This window comes from Magnolia sinica, chromosome 6 (genome assembly GCF_029962835.1).
Source record: "Magnolia sinica isolate HGM2019 chromosome 6, MsV1, whole genome shotgun sequence".
Classification (NCBI taxonomy): Eukaryota; Viridiplantae; Streptophyta; class Magnoliopsida; order Magnoliales; family Magnoliaceae; genus Magnolia; species Magnolia sinica.
This window is the reverse complement of record NC_080578.1, coordinates 54,982,188-54,999,894: the sequence shown is the minus strand read 5'-3', so window position 1 is coordinate 54,999,894 and position 17,707 is coordinate 54,982,188. Positions and strand designations below refer to the sequence as shown.

The window sequence follows — 17,707 nt, the reverse complement described above, 5'->3', positions numbered from 1 at the left end:
GCACAAACTTGCTACATTGGCACATGCTGAGTATCTTTTCGCATGTGCACCTGAGCATCGCATGATTTGCTTCTAGTGTCACATGAATTCTTAGCAGTTTGAATGTTAAGAGCCCTCAAAGAGATGAGGAATCAAAACCCTTGTATTTGTAGAAAGGTATTGGAGAACAGAGAAACCAAACTCTTGTGTTTGTTACAAGCAATGTGTGATTTGTATTGGGGAGAAACCACAGATGAAAAACTAGCAACATGGCCAGGAAGATTTAGAAGCGTTAATGTACACAAAGTGTACTATCATAAAAGCTCAGGGCTGTACCTCATAAGCTTTTGGGGTTCTATTGAGATAATCATAGCTAGAGGCACCGGTCATATATTTCAATATGATTTTAGGCTTTTAGCTTTGATTTGTGCCCTTAAAGAGAAATCGGGTACTTAACAAACACACAAACATTTTTGAAGGCAGCATTCCCTTCTTTTATATGCTTTTCAATTACCTGGATAAGCATGTAAAACATACACACTGCAAAAAGAATGTAACACATGCAAATTGCAAATGCGAGCCATGCTCGTAACTTCAACAAATGAACTGAAGCTGCCAGCCTTCAAAGACCTTACAAACTCCCCCCTCTCTCTGCACATTAGTTAGATCTCTTCTAATTCTACATTCCAAAATGAGTCTTTCAGCCAACGGATTTGTGAGACTTGTCTTCCATCAAAATCCACTAATAGAGGCCCCTTTCCAAGAGCAAGGGTCTAGCAATTTCCCTATGATAGACTTTGTTACCTTGCTCTTACCTCTTCTACTTGAATCACATGATACTCAGTGAGACTGCTTTTTGTATTTGGAAATTGATATCTATGCCCTCAAAATTTATCACTTCAACCTCCATGAGGTTAATTTGGTCATCATAGATAGACTTCTTGCATCCAAATTACTCCCCGTAGAGTTCCAAATATCAATTACAAACAGCATTCCCATCTTTCTCTCATCATCATAAATCTCAGCATTTTATTGCATCTAAACAACACATTTTGCTCTGCACACACTAATAAATCAATTCATTCTCCACATGCCCAAAAAACGAAAAACGAAAGAAGAAGAAAGAAAGAAAGAAAGAAAGAAGAGGGAAAAAACAAATTTTTGAAATTTTACAAAAAGAAAAGAAAAAGATGGACAATCATAGAACTCGGTAGAAACTGTGGACCCTACAAATCTAGCAGAACTTCTAAAATCTTCCAATCCAATCCAGTCCTCAAACAAAGCAACCCAACAAATAGCAAAGAATGAAACGACAAAAAACCGATATGCAACAGCACAAGCACGAAAAATACTACACATCCAAAAAGAAACAGCATTCCCTTCAAAGATCATAACAAACCCAATTTCAATTCAAAGAATCCAAGACAAAAACAACTTCACCCGACCGATGAATCTCCCAAGGCAAAAAAAGAAATGCAATACAAACAACAGGGGGGAGAATCAGAGAGGAATGTACACTGGTGCTGGGGCGGGGAGTGAGAATCTGACGGTGAAAAATCCTGGCAGTGAGGTTGGTATTGGTCTTGAACATCAGTACAGACACGAATCCCGGCGCGCCCAGACGGGAATAGGAATACCTTTTTGGCTAAAACGCGCATGCCTCTTCCATGTAATGGTGTATGGCAGACCATGGAATGGTAGCGGAGAATAAGAGAGATTAAAAAGAGTGGGAAAAAGGGAAGGGGGTGTTTACGATAAGGGACTGAACCCTGAGAAGGGGGTATTAACGATAAGGAGAACAGGTTTAAAACAGATATTTAATTAAATAAGGGAAGAGAGACAACCGAACCGCGTCGGAGTCAGCCAATAGGTGGGACGCGACTTCCACATGAAGTTACTGTGGTCCGAAGTTATGTGGGGCCCACAGAGATGCCCGTTCAAATCCACTCCGTCCGTTAGTTTCTCAAGACAACAATAGAACTGGAAACCAAAAAACAGGAAGATCCAGAACTCAGGTGAGACACCACACGAAACAGTTATAACGGAAATGTCCACCATTGAAACCTTCCCGGAGCCAACTATGATGTTTTCTTTTTTTTATACTCAAGCGCACACACCCCACACACTCACGCTAGTGGAATTTCACCGCCTATGGGTGCCCGAACCCTTGACCGGGAGTTGAAACCCCTGAGAGTCTGCCACCCAAGCCAACTATGATGTTCATATGCCATACGAACCGTTCAGTTACTGCCACTTAGATAAAGTGTAGCTATAATATCATCCTGAGTGTAGCTATAAGTGTGTGTGTGTGTATATATATACACACACACACACACGTAAACGCTCACATGTGAACCAGTTCGTACATACTACGTACGAACTTTTTTGAGAACCCATCCTACGTGATGTGGATCCAAAATCTGAACCGTTCATGTAAAGCAGCACCTCGTGAAACCCCCCGGGCTCAAGTTTTATTTTGAACTAAAGCTTTGATGGCCCATGAAAAATGAAAACATTTTCTTCCCTTGATTTGCATTTCTCTTTACTATGGCCCAACAGAATTTTAGATCAGGGTGAAAATTTGTCAGATGGGGTTTCATGGAATTCCGCATCACATGGACCGTTCAGATTAGACACCCATGACACGTGTGAAAAGGTGCGCAAGGGAGCATGACTCTCTCTCTCTCTCTCTCTCTCTCTCTCTCTCTCTCTCTATGGAAAAGGTACTATGCGCTCGACCTCACTATAAGCTCCCGTGAGGTTGAGCTGTATGGGCCCCACCGCGATGCGTGTCGACCATCAACACCATGCATTTGATGGGTCCCCTCTAAATTATGGGATATCTCAAAAATCAGCCGTATACGGAACTCAGGTGGGCAATACCATCTGAAATCATGTGAAGACACCGTTAAAACATATAAAAGCATTTGGTGGGGCCCACCTGAATTTTTAATGCTGTTAAAACTCGGTCTGAACCCTCATCCAAGTGGGACACACATAATGGATGGGTTGGATTTTCAAACCACATCTCGATGGGCCCAAAAAACTGATTATGAATGTTTTAATGGTGCATGGCCCCTCCCCACTTCTGTATGTGGTGTGGCCCACGCAAGTCACGGATTGACTTGATTTTTGCGACCTAGGCCCACGATGGAATGGTGCATCTAACTGATGGGGTAGATTTTCGAAACACATCACGGTGGGGCCCACACAGCTCGACCTCATGGGACGGACTCGTGAGGTCGAGCGCATATGGGAAAAGGTACTATACGCTCGACCATATTATACCTTCCATAAGGTCGAGTGTTGGTGGCACGTTATTGGTTCGGATGGTGAAAATTTTAAACAAATGAGGAGATTTTATAGGGAAACTAGAGAAACAAAACTGGTAAAACAAGTTATTAAAATATCCATCCACCTCTCTCACGCGTATTTTCTGCGAAAGCCTTGCTCCCGCCGTTGAAACCTTCCTAAGGCCCACTATGATGTTTATCTGAGATCCAACTTATTCATAAGTTAAGACATGCATGAAAGAATGGAAAACACAAATTTCAGCTTGATCGAAAACTTTTGTGCCCCTAAGAAATTTTTAATGGTGGGCATCACTTTATCCACTGTTTTATGTGGTGGGTACATTCCAGCTTTGAATCTGACTCATTCTTTGTCTCATACCTTAAATTGATATCTCTGAGTGAATGAACAGTATGGATATAATACATACATCATGGTGGGTTTGGTGATGTAACCTGTCGTAGCTAATTTGGGTCTAGCTAGCGTTGGAGTCCATTGTAATTTTTAATAGGACGCATATTGCATCGTCCAAACGGGTAGGGCTCTGTGGGGCCCACCATGATGTAAGTGTTTTATCCACGCCATTAAAAGATTTTTCTCATATCGTTTCAAGTTATTATCCTAAAAATGAGGCAGGTACTTAGCTCCAGTGGACCATAATAAAGGAGGTTATACTGATAATGACACTCACTGTTGATGCCTTTCTATGTGCCAGCATTATATTGTTTTACCATCCAACCTATTCATAAGGTCATGTAGACGCGGATGAATTGAAAACACAAATATCAACTTTATCCGAAACTTCTCCAGCTCACAAGAAGTTTTTAATGGTGGATGTTCAATCCCCACCTTGTAGTCAACTTAACCCTTGGACCTGCTTCATTTTTTGATTCGTTTATTAAAATGATCTGAGAAAATCTTTGAACGGAGTAGATAAAATACTTACATCACGTTGGGCCCCAAAGAGCCCTGCCAGATGGAGTAGGTTGCGCGTTCATAAAGGAAGTGGATGTAGGCTGATTAGATACTGAGAGGTGGACGCCGTCTTACCCCCACCCATCTCTAGCCCTGAACAGGCAGTTCTGTAGGGTGGGGCGACCGTGATGTATCCGATTATCTAAGTTGTTCATCCCTTTTCTAAGATTATATTAAGGCATTAATACAAAAATGAGGCAGATCCAACGCTCATATGGACCACACCAAATAATAAGCTTGGTTGCATTAAATGCACAGAACATTAAAGGCTAGTTGCATTAAATGCAAGATTCTTATGTGGTGGGGTCCATTTGAGCGTTGGATCTGCTCATTTTTGTGTTAAAGCGTTAGAATGATATTAGAAAAGGGTTGAACGGCTTGGACAAATGGATACATCGTGGTGGGCCCGCCTATAGAACTGCCCGTTCAGGGCTAGAGACCGGGGCGTGGGGGGGGGGGGGGGGGGTTTAGGATGCAATCCGCGTCCCTGACACAGGTTGAGCAGCAAGTCGGCTACTGAAGTTACGTCACCAAGTTCCGTGGGCCCCACTATGATGTATGTATTATATCCACACCGTCCATCCATTTTAAGATATAATTTAGGCATGAGATAAAGAATGAGTAAGATAAAAATATGTAGTGGACCCCACTACAGAAAATAATGGGGAGAGTGATTCCCACCATTGAAAATATCCCAAGGCCACCATAATGTTTATTTGAAATCCAACCTGTTCAAAAGTTAAAGAAGACATGAAATAAGAGAAAACACAAATATCAGCTTGATCTAAAACTTTCGTGGCCTTTAGAAGTTTTTAATGGTGGACGTCACTGTCCCCACTCTTTTCTGTGCTGGGGTCTATTGGAGCTTTGGATTTAACTCACTTTTTGGATATTGCCCTAAAATGATCTCTCCAAATGGATGGAAGGTGTGGATACAAAATATACACCATGGTGGGGCCTATAGTAACATCACTTCAGCAGCATGTCTCGCTACTCAACCTGTCATAACTAATCCGCAGAAATCGGATTGCGTACTAAGTTACTCAGGTACGCTTTTATCGTACCAAGTAAACTCAGTTGGGCCCGTTGTGAATGTATGTGGTTTATCGGCACCGTCCATCCATTTTTCCTGCTAAATTTAGGGGTTGATCCCACAATTACAGTAAATCCAAAGCTCAAGTGGACCATGCCACAGGAAACAATGTGGAATACTGAATTTCACCATTGAAACCTTCCTAGGGCCCACATTAATGTTTATTTGCCATCCAACATGTTAATAATATCAAAAAGACATGGATGAAGATAGAACACAAACCTCAGCTTGATCCAAAACTTCAATAGCCTCCAAGAATTTTTCAATGGCAAAGGTTTAATCACGCTATTTACTATGGTGTGGTCCACTTGAGCTTTGTATATGGTTTCCTTTTGTTCTCAAGACCTAAACTTGTCTGTTAACACAGATGAACAGAGTGGATAGACTAAATAAATAACGGTGGACCCACAGAGTTTATTCAGTATGCTAATGCTACTGAGTTATTCAGTACGCAATTCGCTTCGAATCAATTGCACTTGAAGTGAATAGAATCAGAGTGAATTGAACTTCTATCGCCACAGAAATTCTGTGGCGTATCGGGGTTACACTGTTTTCTGTCACAGACAACCATAGTGTTTGTGAAATCCATCCCATCCATCAATTTTTGGAAATCATTTTAGGACATGAGGACAAAAATGAGCCGGATCCAAGACTCAAGTGGGCCACACTAAAGGAAAAGGTGGGTAGGAAAATTTCTACCGTTGAAACCTACTTAGGTCAAAAGTGACGTTTCAATTGCATCCATACCGTTCATAACAATATTCCTACTGTGATGAACTAAAAACAAAAATATTATCCTAATTTAAAGCTTCTGTGGCCCCATGAATATTTCAACTGTGGACGTTCAATCCTCACATTTTCGGCCTACTTGAGTCTTGGATCCAGCTCACTTTTGGTCTCTTGTCCTAAAATGATATGGAAAATGGATGGATGGGGTGGATTTCTCAAAAAAAAAAAAAAGAAAAGAAAAAAAGAAAAAAAGACCATGGTAGGGCTTATATAAGTTTCTATGGCAAGGTTTTTGGCATAAAATAGGCGTGAGAGAAATAGAGGTGGAGGGATATTTTAATAACCGGTTACACCGGTTCTGTTTATCCAATTTTCCTACAAAATTTATCGATTTCTTTAAAATTGTCACCATCCGACGAATAACGTGATGCCAACACTCAACCTTATGGAAGGTATGATACGGTTGAGCGTATAGAACATTTTCCCTATATATATATATATATATATATATATATATATATATATATATATATATATATATATATATATATATATATATATATATATTTATAACAAACTCTTGTTGGCCTTTACAAAGTTTTCAATGGTAAGCATTCAATCCTCGCTTTTTCATGCATTGTGCCCATCTAAGTTTTGGATCTTTCTATTTTTGGATTCATGTATTATTGTGGTCTTGACCAATTGGATGAATGGAGTAGATATCTCACGGGCATCCTTGTGGGCCCCACATAGCTTCGGACCATAGAACTTCATATGGACGGGGGCACGAGTCGTGTCATGCTTAGGGCTATACACGAACTGGGCTAGCCCGGTTAACTCGCTCAACTCAGCCCGACCCGAAACTAAGTTCGGGTCGGGACGGGCTATTTCGGCCCAACCCGGCCCGACTCGGTCAAGTGGTGTGTGTGTGTGTGTGTGTGTATTCAAAACCCTACCCGTCCCTTTCCCCTTTACCCTTCTGGGATAGTTCACCGCCCATCTTTGAAGTGACAGTGACTCATCCGCCTGACAGACGTGTAACTTAAACGGCTTAGATTCATCCAAATACAAAAAGAATTATAATGTCCTGACTAGTTAGATTTTTTGTGGAGTCTATATTCAACTATCTAAACCGTTGATCGAGAGCCTTACAATGGAACGCAGATTACTTGCCAAAGCCCTTCCCATGAACTTGCTGTAAGGTCCGAAACTGGCCCAAACTCGCTCGATTGCTGATCGGGCCGAGTTTGGGCTGGACATGTTGGCCCAGTGACTGAGCCAGGCTGGGTTCGAGTCGGGTGTGGATGGTGACCCGGTCGGGCCAGGTTGAGCCCAGTTCGACTCGGATCGACTCGTGTACATCCCTAGTCGTGCTCGCTGAAACGGACGCATCATTTGGGACACTTCATTTCCTCATCTCATTCAACATTCTCGTACGGACACAAATTTCTTGTGAAAGCCTTTTGCAGGAAGTTCCTGCACAAGGATGCTGGGTGGGGCCCACCACCATGTGTGTGGGAAAAATACTCCGTTCATCCATTTTGCGAGTTCATTTTAGGACAAGTGACCAAAAATGAGGTGAATCCAAAACTAAAGTGGGCCACACGAGAGGGAAAATTGGGAAAAGAAATACCTACCGTTAAAACCTTTCTGGGCTCTACCTTGATTTTTATATGCCATACAAACCATTTATAAGGTCATTACCACAGGGATGAAGTGAAAATATAAAAACTTTAGCCTGAAAAAAAGCTTTTATGGTCATAAGAATTTTTAAATGAGCTCTCAAAATGAATGAACGGAGTATATTTCCCACAAACATGGTGGTAAGCCCCAACGAGCATCCTTGCGCAGGAACTTCCTGCGAAAGGCCTTTGCAAGAAATCCGTATCCTCATCGTACTGGAAAGTAATAAGGTACTCCACGAGACTATCAAAGTAGTCCTCCTCACCCTCCCAAACCCAACCCAAAAGGGAGAGCTTGATCCTGAAAACCAAGGTGATTCTGGACTCACCTAGTTTAAAATCAAAACCTGTAAAATGTCGTGGTCTGGCCATTTTGAATTTTGGACCACCGATCGTTTCATCCTCAGGTGGCAAATCAGATGAATGGATGGATTGGATGGAATATAAACACGATGGTGGTCCTACCCAAAACAACATGTGGGCATTCCGTCCATGTTGTTTTTTTGTTGTGGTCTGAGTTTTGGATTAACTTGATTTTTGTTTCAATGGTTAACTCAGGCATTATACCTGGGACGCGGGTTTCCTGCGAAAGCCTTTCGCAGGAAGTTCCTGCGCAAGGATGCTGGGTGGGGCCCACTGCAATGTATGATAGAAATTCATTCCGTCCATCGGTTTTGAGAGCTCATTTTAAGACGTGGGACCAAAAATTAGGTGGATACAAAACTCAAGTGGGTCACACCAGAGGGAAAATTGGGGAAAGAAATTTCCACCGTTGAAACCTTCCTGGACTCCATCTTAATGTTTATATACTATCCAAGCCGTTTATAATGTCATTCCGAATGTGATGAAGTGAAAACACCAAAAATATAGCTTGATATAGAACTTTTACGTCCAAAATAATGATTCAACGGTTCTCACTGAATACCCAATGTTTCCTCTAGTGTGGCCCATATGAGTGCTATATAAATCTATTTTTTGGTATCGCATTCTAAAATGATCTCTCAAAACGAATGGACGGAGTGGATTTTACACAAACATCTCAGTGGGTCCCACGCAGCATCCTTGCGCAGGAACTTCCTGCGAAAGGCTTTCGCAGGAAACCCGCGTCCTTATACCTGGTGGATGGGATGGATATCATGAAAATCTTACTCACGTGGCTCTCGTTCAACCAAGTACCTAGCGCGAGGTACGCTAGCGGGGTTCAATCGAAAACGCTTGTGAGACTTCAACATGACTTTGGCTGATGTGGACGAATGATTAAATTTTAACGAGATCCACCCCATCCATCAGATGTGCTACTTTGTGTTTTTATCATAGACCAAAAAATAGGCTGACCCAACATTCAGGTGAGCCACACCATTGGGAACAATTGATATAGGAAGTTCCACCATTAACATTGTCCAAAAGTTTGTGTGGATTACAGTAACGGATATATGCCATCAATCATCTCATCTGACGTGTCCTACAGGATGAATGGATTCCCAAAAATAAGGACATGCAAAGCCTCACGTGAGCCACGATAGATTTTAGGCATGATTTACACTATTCCATGTGGCACCTATGACTAATATTTGGCTGATTGTTCGGATCCACGGTGGAGCGGCTCACCTGATCGATGGAGTGGATCTGATGCATGCTTGCGAAATGCTCAATTAATCCAGTGCTGTTTATGGATAGTATATGATCACATGTCGCATAGAGCGATCATATATGCGATTATGTAATCGCATAATGGTATATACGATCACATACTTTCCATTTTTTCTTTTTTCTTTTCTTTTTTTTAAAAATAAAAAATAAAAAATGTGATTCTGTGATCACATGAAGGCAGAATCAATCGCACATGATTACTTATGCCATTTGACAACATTAGACCAAGTCAGGCTAAAACAGTCCCCCTGAGATGGCCGGCACTTAGACAGCTCGAGTGCCCAGCCACGGAGGCGGATTGCGTACTTAGTAAACTCTATGGGGGCCATCGTCATTTATATATTTTATCCCCTCCATCTACCCATTTTAATAGATAATTTTAGAGCTTTGAGCTAAAAAACGAAGCATATCCAAAACTCAACCGGACCACACCATAGGGAACAATGTGAATTGGTCTACCACTGAAAATGTATTTGGGGATAAGAAGTTTTATATCAAGATGATATTTTCGTTTTCCCTTCATCCATTGTGTGCACTTATGAACAAGTTAGATGACAAATAAACATCACTGTGGATTTCAATGATGAAAATCATTATTCCACTGCTTCTTGTGGGGTGGTCCACTTAAGCTCTAGATATGCTTCAATTTTCGGCTCAACCCCTAAAATGGGATGAGAAAACATATGGACAGCATGGATAAACCACATACATTCACGATGGGCCCAATAGATTTTACTCGATGTTTCGACAAGAAACGAATATATTTCGATATGAGAATTATCATTTAATAATAATAAAGAAAATACATGAACATTCATCATCATAAATTTCATTAATTCTGAGTTTCAATTACATCCTTTTTGTTTCTCTTGATTCAGAAACAAGTACAATGAATCAATACAATGACAGCAAAGAGAAGCATTTCAATAACGATTTCAACAGAATTTCAATATTTTTAGTGTTTGTCAAAGCGACAAAAAAGTTGTATGGGTCCAAAATTCCTTGTTCCATGTCAATGTTCATGAAATATGTGTATAAGGAGACAAGTCATAGATAGATAGATGAATCGCGTGACAAATATTCCACTGGAATGAGATGGAAAGATCCATTATGCAGAGATAGAGGAACCCGTTGCGCGAGTGGGAGAGATCCATTGCACGAGGAGCAATAGAACCTTGTTGCGTGAGTGTGCAGTATACTCCTATTGTGCACGCAACAGGTTTGCTCTTCCTTATACATGCTTCCTTCTTCTTTGCTCCTAGTACCTCTTTAAGGCCTCTATTGCTGCAAATGAGGAGAAGAGATGGGTATTTATAGGTCTCCACACGTGTGAGCTCCGTTCCTGCACAACATATCATACGCGCAATGACTTGGTGCACACAACACGGTGATTGCGTAATGGCCTTGGGCGCGCAACGGGGGGAGAAGTTTGGGGAGAGGACCGCGCAACAGACTGAGTCTCGAACACTTTGCGTATTTTTTGTGCCCCAACAGATGCCCCATCGATCTTCTTTGATAGGTTTTACAAAATTAAATAGAGGATCAATTTTCTTCTACACAAAAATCATTTCATGACAAAGAATGGCTCTTCATGAAGGTAGAGTTGGTCGCATTACGGAGAAGAATCACTCGAATGGAGAATTCAAGAGTCGAGTTAAACGGAAGATTGAAGAATTGCGTTCAAATAGAGGATCGCGCTCCGATGGATTGTTGTCAAATGAATCGTGATCCAAGGAATCGGGCTCAAATGAATCGCGGTCAAGGGAATCACGCTTGAACAATGACTAGATGATCACTTCCAAACAGAGAATCATGCTTGAAGGAATTGTGCTTAACTCAAAGGGATGACGTTTTAAAAAAATGTGCTAAGAAGAATTGTACTTGGCTCGAAGGGATGACTGAATGCCCCCAAGTCGTCAAGCAATTGTTTTCAACGATACAGACAATGATGGTGACAATGCTTTCTTCAGGTAGTACTCTGTCTTCATAACGGTCAATCTGATCTTATTAATCCTTCTGACAGCTTCTGGAAAAATATTGATATAAAACACCTTTCTACGAACAGAGCCTTAATTGCATCTTCCACAGTTTCGTGTGCCTTTGTTCGTGCAATTCACTTTTCATCAGAACTTGCCACTGTGATAGCTCTAGTGACTCCAGCTTTAAGCATCTTGATCAAAGAATTGTTTCTTAATCTTGCTCCTGCTGCAGCGGTCCTTTCGATCAGCACCAGCAGCTCTTTCTTTAAGCACCGTGATCAGGGATTTGTCCTCTAATGTTGCTCCTATTGTGACAATCATTGAGCTATTAAATATCTCTTTTTATCGAGAATATCTCCTTAATTCATAGCCTATATATTCCAGAATCTTGAGTGATAATCTTTCCTGTCAAATTAATCAGAATTAATGTCTCAGGATATCACAATTTCCCAATTTAGTTTTATGATGTATTGGTAAATTCAAAATATATTGATAATTTCTAAAATAATCACAATGTATTAATAGCTTTAGAATTGTTATGGGTAAGACAAGATGGTCCATGAAAAGGTTGAATCAAGAACCAGCATGAACCCATGGACCAAACTACCCAAAAGAGAACTACTGACTGGGAGGAACTGATCAATAAGATAGCCCAACCTACTCATAGGTTGGTCCAGTCATAGGTCAGCCCGACCATAGATCGACCTACTCATAGGTCGGTCCAGTCACAGGTCAGCTCGACCATAGATCGACCTACTCATAAGTCGGTCCAGTCACAGGTCGGCCTGATTGTAGATCGACCTACTCATAGGTCGGTATTATCCACCTCCAAGGTGACACCCACCTCATCCATCTGACCTTGCCTAAAGGTTGGATAAGATTATCGGTTCCTAACTACCGTATGACCTTATCCAAATCCAAAAGCCCGAGGATCTCTCCCAGAGATCTTCTCCGGGAGATCTCTGGAGGATAAGATCTAGATCCCAGAGATCTCAGACACCCGTAATCTAAGGGGGACACCCGATGTTGACGGTCAAATATTGCATATTATCCCCCCATTTATATCTTGGTTTTATAAACATGATACTGCTTAATGTCCTATTTAACTCATGTTCATGTTGTAAGATGAATTTAAGAGCTTGGATTGGAAAAGGTTCTAAAAGCATAAATTTAATACTCAAAGATCTCCAAGGCAAGGGATGGATCTTAGGAGACCAAAAATTCAAAAAATGAAGAATTCACATGCCAAAAATCCAAGAAAACCAAGTGAGGAATGAAGAGAATTAAAGATTTGAAGTGAAGAAAAGGAATTTGAAATCGTCTTAAAAAAGCATATTCTGAAACTTTGGGTCATTTTATGAAATTGCACAGAATGAAGTCTATTTTGAAAAACTATGCAGAGTGAAGTCTATTTTAGCAAACCGCGTAAATTTGAGGCAGTTTCTAGAGTTTTCCAACTAGGTGCGAAAGTTGGAGTTCACAACTATAAATATGACTCTCTAGGCTGTTCCTAGGCATCTTATAGGGTTTAAGGAGTGAAGCAAAAGGGTGGAGAAGCCGTCGTCAAGAGTTTTTCTTCTTCTTCCTTAGTTGTTTCATGTTTTTCTTAAGAGACTTTAGTCCAATCATGTCTATGGTTGGTTAAACCTCTTAACTAGGGCTAAGAGGTGAAGCTTATAGCATGATGAGATGTTTTTATTGCTTTGATTCATATTTATGTTGAACTCCATGGATTCTAATTTGATATTTAAGGAATACTTTCAGTTTTTAATGGTTTATGGTGACTCCAATTATAGTAGATCTGCAATAGCTTTGATTATCTTCTTTTCCTGATTTGAGATTGTGAAATTAGTAAGTCCCGTTGTTATACGGCCCGTGTATGAGGCCCAATATGATGTATGCGAGGCCCATTGTATGTGAGAGGCCTGATTGTGATGTGTGAGGCCCACCTTGATGTATGTAATGCACACGCGGCCCATCCATCTTTCTAGATACTTAGAGAGCCAAGGGCCCCATAGTGATTTCCAACTTCCAATCCCAAATGGAACGTACCATAGGGCAATAGTGGTTAAATGTCCACCATTGTAACTTCTCTAGGGCCCATTGTTAAGCCCATTTCCACCTTTAACCTAGTGGGCTAACCCAAACCATTGGACCCCCACTTATGCTACTAATACCTAGTGAGTTAACCCAAACCTTTGGGCTCCCACCTATGTTAGTGATACCCATTAGGCTAACCCAAAGCGTTGGGCCCCCATTAATAATGGTGTTTTCCACCATGCCCTGTAGGATTGACCAAACCCAGGAGCCCACATTATGTTCATATCGGGCCTTCTATAGAAAGGTGATCCATCTAGATGCATGTTTTGCCCAAGTTTAGTGACCATACCCAAGGCTCACTTAGGTGTTGAGCGGGCTACCCAATCTGCTTGGAAGGACAAATAGTCCTAGGTGTAGGAACTCCACCAAAACCCACTTTGTGTACGTATCGGGCTTCCCATAGAAAAGCCTAGTTTATTACATGATATAGAGATTTAGGAAGCCCAATTATTCACCCTGTTAGCTTACCCTATGAACTCCCCTTGTTGTATACCCACTTGACTCACCACGAGAGAGGTATTCTACCTTTGTACCCCATTTGCTAAGACCTTATGATATATACACATCATCCACACCATCCATCTCCTTGCTGAGACAAGTATGAGGTCCATCCTTGACATTAGTGTATCATCTAGACCATTTATTGCTTAGTACACCATCACCCTTGTCGTAGATGGATGAATATGAGGTATCAGATTTGGTATATTCATCGTTAAAGCTTATCTCGATTCATGGGTTAGATCTACCATCCTTACAGGGGACCCCGCCTTAGGAGGTATGATATGCTAGTACCTTGAATAAGTTATGATGGTCTAACATGGACCATTCCGTACAAACTTCTATATGTCCAGCGAGGCGTATCATTCAGCCCCTACTCTTGTAAGTGACATACTAGTTAAGATTGGTTATTGCCTGCTATATCTGATAATCATGCTAGTATACTTAGTCTAGTAGGACACGCTGAGATCATGCTTAATATTACATCATGCTACTTGTCCATATGCATCATTTATATGCCTGTTGTGAGGAATGGTTGATCATAGCATTGCCATTGGGCTGAGTTATTTAGGGTAAGAGACGGAGTTACTCCACATGATTGCGCGTTTGATGCATGACTGGATGGTATAACTCATGCATCTTACATTTATGTGACATGATCACTTGGTGCCCTAGCGATATTAGGGCTGTGGCCTCCACAGGCACACCGTGGACGGCCATATGGGATACCGAAAATATTTGGTTCTAGCAGTGTGGGCGCTTTGGATGTCCTTGGGTGAAATTCTCAGAATCCTCTTGGTACCGAAGGAGACTTCAACGTCTAGACTGGGTGGATACATGAGCGCCTGGGTGTCGAATACTAGTAGGCGGTGTCTCTCACTGTGTCGTGGTCGGTTGGAAGGGGGTGTGGCCTTATCCGCCCAAGTGAAGGGGTTATAAGCAGGCTGAGTTTGACTAGCTCATAAATGGGTCTGCTATCGACGAGCCGGGTAGGTATTGGCAGACTACTGGCTAGGCGGATAGTGAGGTCTTTTCCACTAGCTGGTTGTGCGGCTAGGGAGGTGGCAACCATTGTGGAGGGTACTAGACCTCGGTGTTATCTCAGTGATGAGCCATTTTGACATGTGGATGTGTTGAGTATAGGATTACATACTTAGCATTTGACTCATTCATTCACTCATTTACTATCCACTCAGGCTGATGGTACGCAAATAGATCATTATGTGCACCTTCGCAATGGCCATGATTTCAATTGGGTACGCGACCAACCTGAGATCAGGAGTTTACCATGTTGAGTCTAGCTATCCAAATTTAGGTATGAGACTGATTTGGATAGAAGTCCCTTCTGATGAACCCCACAGCTTACGATACCACGTGTTATCATCTCGATTACACACTCCAGCTTTATCATTTCTTTTGCATTTACATATTGCATTGCACCCTTAGTTTATAACATTGGGTTTACTATGATTCTGCACTGTATGGCCTAGATATGACATTTGACTTACTATATCTTCGCCTTGCGTAGTCGATTTACATTGCTTTCTCAGTATATGACATTTTCTTATTATCTATTTGCATCGCATAGCCTGGATAAGGTTGATGGTATTTATGGACTTGTCAGTATTTCCACTTACTCTGATATTTATATGCTTGACACATACATTGCACACACATAAACCACCCTTTAAGCTTCTTATAAGCTTATGCACGACCGTTGCGTGTAGGTGTTGGTAGGTTGCAGTAGCATTAAGGAAGGAGCATGAAGGCTGAGCTTTATGGAGATTTTATTATATTCATGTACTTCCTTTCAGCATTATAATCAACTATTTATATTAGTGGATATGTGATGATAATGTTTCTCTTGTGATTTGGGTACACTTGTGGTTATGCTCCTTTATAAAAAATTTACACTGAAAATCCTCTTTGTAGGATCCCAGGATCGGAATCTGGCATATGGGCACTGGGAGCCAAGAATGGGGTAATACGGAGGCTGTCGGCGCCGGATTCGGCGATCAAGAATTTTGTGAGTCTGGTTTCCGAGTTTGAGGCATGACATTAGGAGTAGTCACAAGAAAGTGAACTCCTTAGCCATGACTAGACCTCTTGAACTTCTCCATATGAATTTAGTTGGACCAACTAGAATGGAGAGTAGAGGTAGAAAGAAATATTTTATGGTTGTAGTTGATTACTATATTAGATATACTTAGGTTGTATAAGACCCGTATCCTAGCCCGTACCATTCCGTAGGCTTCCACATTCCTCCTTATCGAATTCCGGTGACTTGCGATCTATTTTTGGCATTTGTGTGGAGCCCTGAGTCGTGTCCCGTATTATAGAGTCGGCTCAACTCGAGACTTATACGCTAGCGACCGCACCGTCACCGCGTCTCGTGCGCCGAGGCGATACCTGGGCCAAGAGATGTGGACCCGCGTTCGGTTCGATGAAAATGCCGCGCGTTGCAAATACCGAGAGAATCTTTATGACATGTCACATCAACCCATCAATCAAATGTCAAGTACAACACCCATCCCCAAGTACAACCACCACTCCCTAAAGTCAACTTTCTCTTACAACAAAGTACACATCCATCACCCATCACCCATCTCACACCCATCACTCACCCATCCCTCTCTCTCTTTCACCTCTCTCTCTCTCTCATCTCTCTCTCTCTCTCATTACTCCTAAGCAACCCCATGAGAAATCCCAACGTCCAAGCTAGCTCCATGAGAGAGCTTTGTGTGGCCCACTCCCTACCACTCAATCCAACCCTTCAAAGCCGATCGCAATTGTTAAAATCTATCCCTTGGAGCTCTAGATCGCATCGCTAGAAGGAGGAGTCTGAGAAGATCAAAGGTGGGTGATCTAACTGACGATTTTGTTATTTGAGGGCCCACATATGGTGGGACCCATCTTGATGTATGCTTTGTATTAAGGGAGGGCCCATAGTGGCGGGGTCCCTCCCCTTCTTGCTGATCTCTCTCTCTCTCTCTCTCTCTCTCCCCTTCCTTGTTGATGTGGCCCACCTATTTTGTACATGTGTGATTTAGACTATCTAGCCATTGGGCCAGCCCCACTGCCTCATCTAGATGAAGGGAAATCACAAATATCAGCTTGATCTCGGCTCGGGTGGGCCACCATGTGGACCCACCTGATATTCGAGTTGCATTAGATCGCCTAGACCCTAGAGTGTGGACAAAGAGAAAACATAAATTTTAGTTTGAATGGTGGGCCACCACGTGGACCCACCTGATGCACGTATTGCATCCAGACGTTGGGATCTGGATGGAGCGAAAACACAAATGTCAGCTTGGTGCTGACCTGGTGGGCCCCACACGTGCAGACCCACCTGCTATATGTGTTTCATCTGTGCTGTCCTCCACACCATCCACCGTCCATCCCAAGATGGTGGGACCCACCCTGATGAATCTGTTTCAATCCACACTGTCCAGTCCCTAGACGGTGGGATACCATGACATATGTGTTTCTTCCTGGCCGTCCAGGTCTTAGGACCTGCCTGACGTTTATTTTATATCCAGACCGTCCATCTGGGACTGATCATGAGGTCTGTGTTATGTACAGACCATCCATCTATGGACCTTATCATGAGGTGCTGTTATATCCAAACTGTCCATCCATTGCTGGTGGGTCCCACACGTGTGGAGCCACCAGATGTAGGTATTATATATCTAAATTGTTCATCTGCTGGGGGTACACAGCAGTTGCTGTGA

The 17,707-nt window shown here is 42.1% G+C and overlaps 1 protein-coding gene across 8 annotated transcripts in view; it reads right to left on the bottom strand.

Moving 5' to 3' along the window:
* LOC131248771 (light-mediated development protein DET1) overlaps nt 1-1,780 on the bottom strand; it is a 96,691-nt gene extending 94,911 nt beyond the window's left edge. For 3 of the 8 annotated variants that reach the window (XR_009172444.1, XM_058249220.1, XM_058249225.1), the window contains exon 1: nt 1,496-1,779. Coding sequence is in view for 7 of the 8 variants with exons in the window: in XM_058249220.1 (XP_058105203.1) it covers nt 1,496-1,570 (75 nt within the window). In the remaining variant the exon portion in view is untranslated. Of the gene's footprint in view, nt 1-1,495 lie in introns of all 8 variants that reach the window. The other 5 variants (XM_058249218.1, XM_058249222.1, XM_058249223.1 and 2 more) reach the window with 3 other exon arrangements.
* Between the last annotated feature and the right edge of the window lie 15,927 nt (nt 1,781-17,707).